Genomic DNA, 847 nt, shown 5'->3' on the forward strand with positions numbered 1-847 from the left:
GCGTCAACGCCGTATTGCACGCGCACGGCTCGTGTGCGGGGATGGGGAGTCGCACACGGGTTTTTTACTAAAATTTAAGACGCGCTGCACACAAAGAGCAAAGCTGACGAAAGGAAAATTAAAGAAAGCAAAAGTGCAGCGCTGGGGTACATTTGCGCATCACCTTCGGTTCAGTAAAGGCTCCTCCCGGTTCTGCTGGTCAGCAGATGGCCTCGGTAATTGCAAAAAGGAAACAATAAAACGCGAGAGCGCTCGCCCTAGGACAATTACCCCGTATTGTCCCCGCACCCCGGGCACATCCGCTGTCCCACAGCCCCGGGCAGCCCCGCTCTGCTAACGCCGCAGCTCTTTTCCCCTCCATCATGCAGGGGCTCCCCGGCAGCGACGTTGCCGCCTGCAGCGGGGGCAGCCCGACGCGCCCGCCCGGAGCTCACCGAGGTGCGTGCAAAACGCTTCTCTAAATTCGGCATGGCTTACCGGAGACGGCACCGCCCGGGCTTTGCGTGAGGCCCCGCGCCCAGGACACCCCATCGCCCGTCCGGGTCCCGCTCAGCCCCCGCGCACCGCGGGCACCCAGGCGCCGGGGCTACGGAAATTCATTTCCCTCCGGCTCCTGCACGGTTAATCGCAGGCTGCGGGCCCGCGGTTGTAAACTCCCCGAGGTGCTGACTCATCTTCTTCCATGCCTGTAAAGCACCATATTTCATCGCTCCACGCCCACAGCGCACAACCGCCGTGTAGTAGCTCCTCACGCCGCCTTGCACGCCCCGGTGCCGTGCGGTGCCGCGGCGTGGTCGTTACCGCGACACGTTCGTTAGCGCGACTGGGCGGCGGGGACAGGATTGCG

At 63.3% G+C, this 847-nt stretch overlaps 2 protein-coding genes across 2 annotated transcripts in view; both read left to right on the forward strand.

The window, feature by feature from the left end:
* The window catches only part of ENPP7 (ectonucleotide pyrophosphatase/phosphodiesterase 7), a 41,690-nt gene extending 41,229 nt beyond the window's left edge, over positions 1-461 (forward strand). Inside the window, exon 6 of the mRNA XM_035898497.1 lies at positions 314-461. Within this exon, the coding sequence (XP_035754390.1) occupies positions 314-461 (148 nt within the window). The remainder of the gene's footprint in view (positions 1-313) is intronic.
* Positions 462-468: 7 nt separating this feature from the next.
* Positions 469-847, forward strand: part of CBX2 (chromobox 2) — a 5,283-nt gene continuing 4,904 nt past the window's right edge. Inside the window, exon 1 of the mRNA XM_009643024.2 lies at positions 469-503. Coding sequence (XP_009641319.2) covers positions 469-503 — 35 coding nt within the window. The remainder of the gene's footprint in view (positions 504-847) is intronic.

This window comes from Egretta garzetta, unplaced genomic scaffold, assembly GCF_000687185.1.
Source record: "Egretta garzetta isolate BGI_Z169 unplaced genomic scaffold, ASM68718v1 scaffold1097, whole genome shotgun sequence".
Classification (NCBI taxonomy): Eukaryota; Metazoa; Chordata; class Aves; order Pelecaniformes; family Ardeidae; genus Egretta; species Egretta garzetta.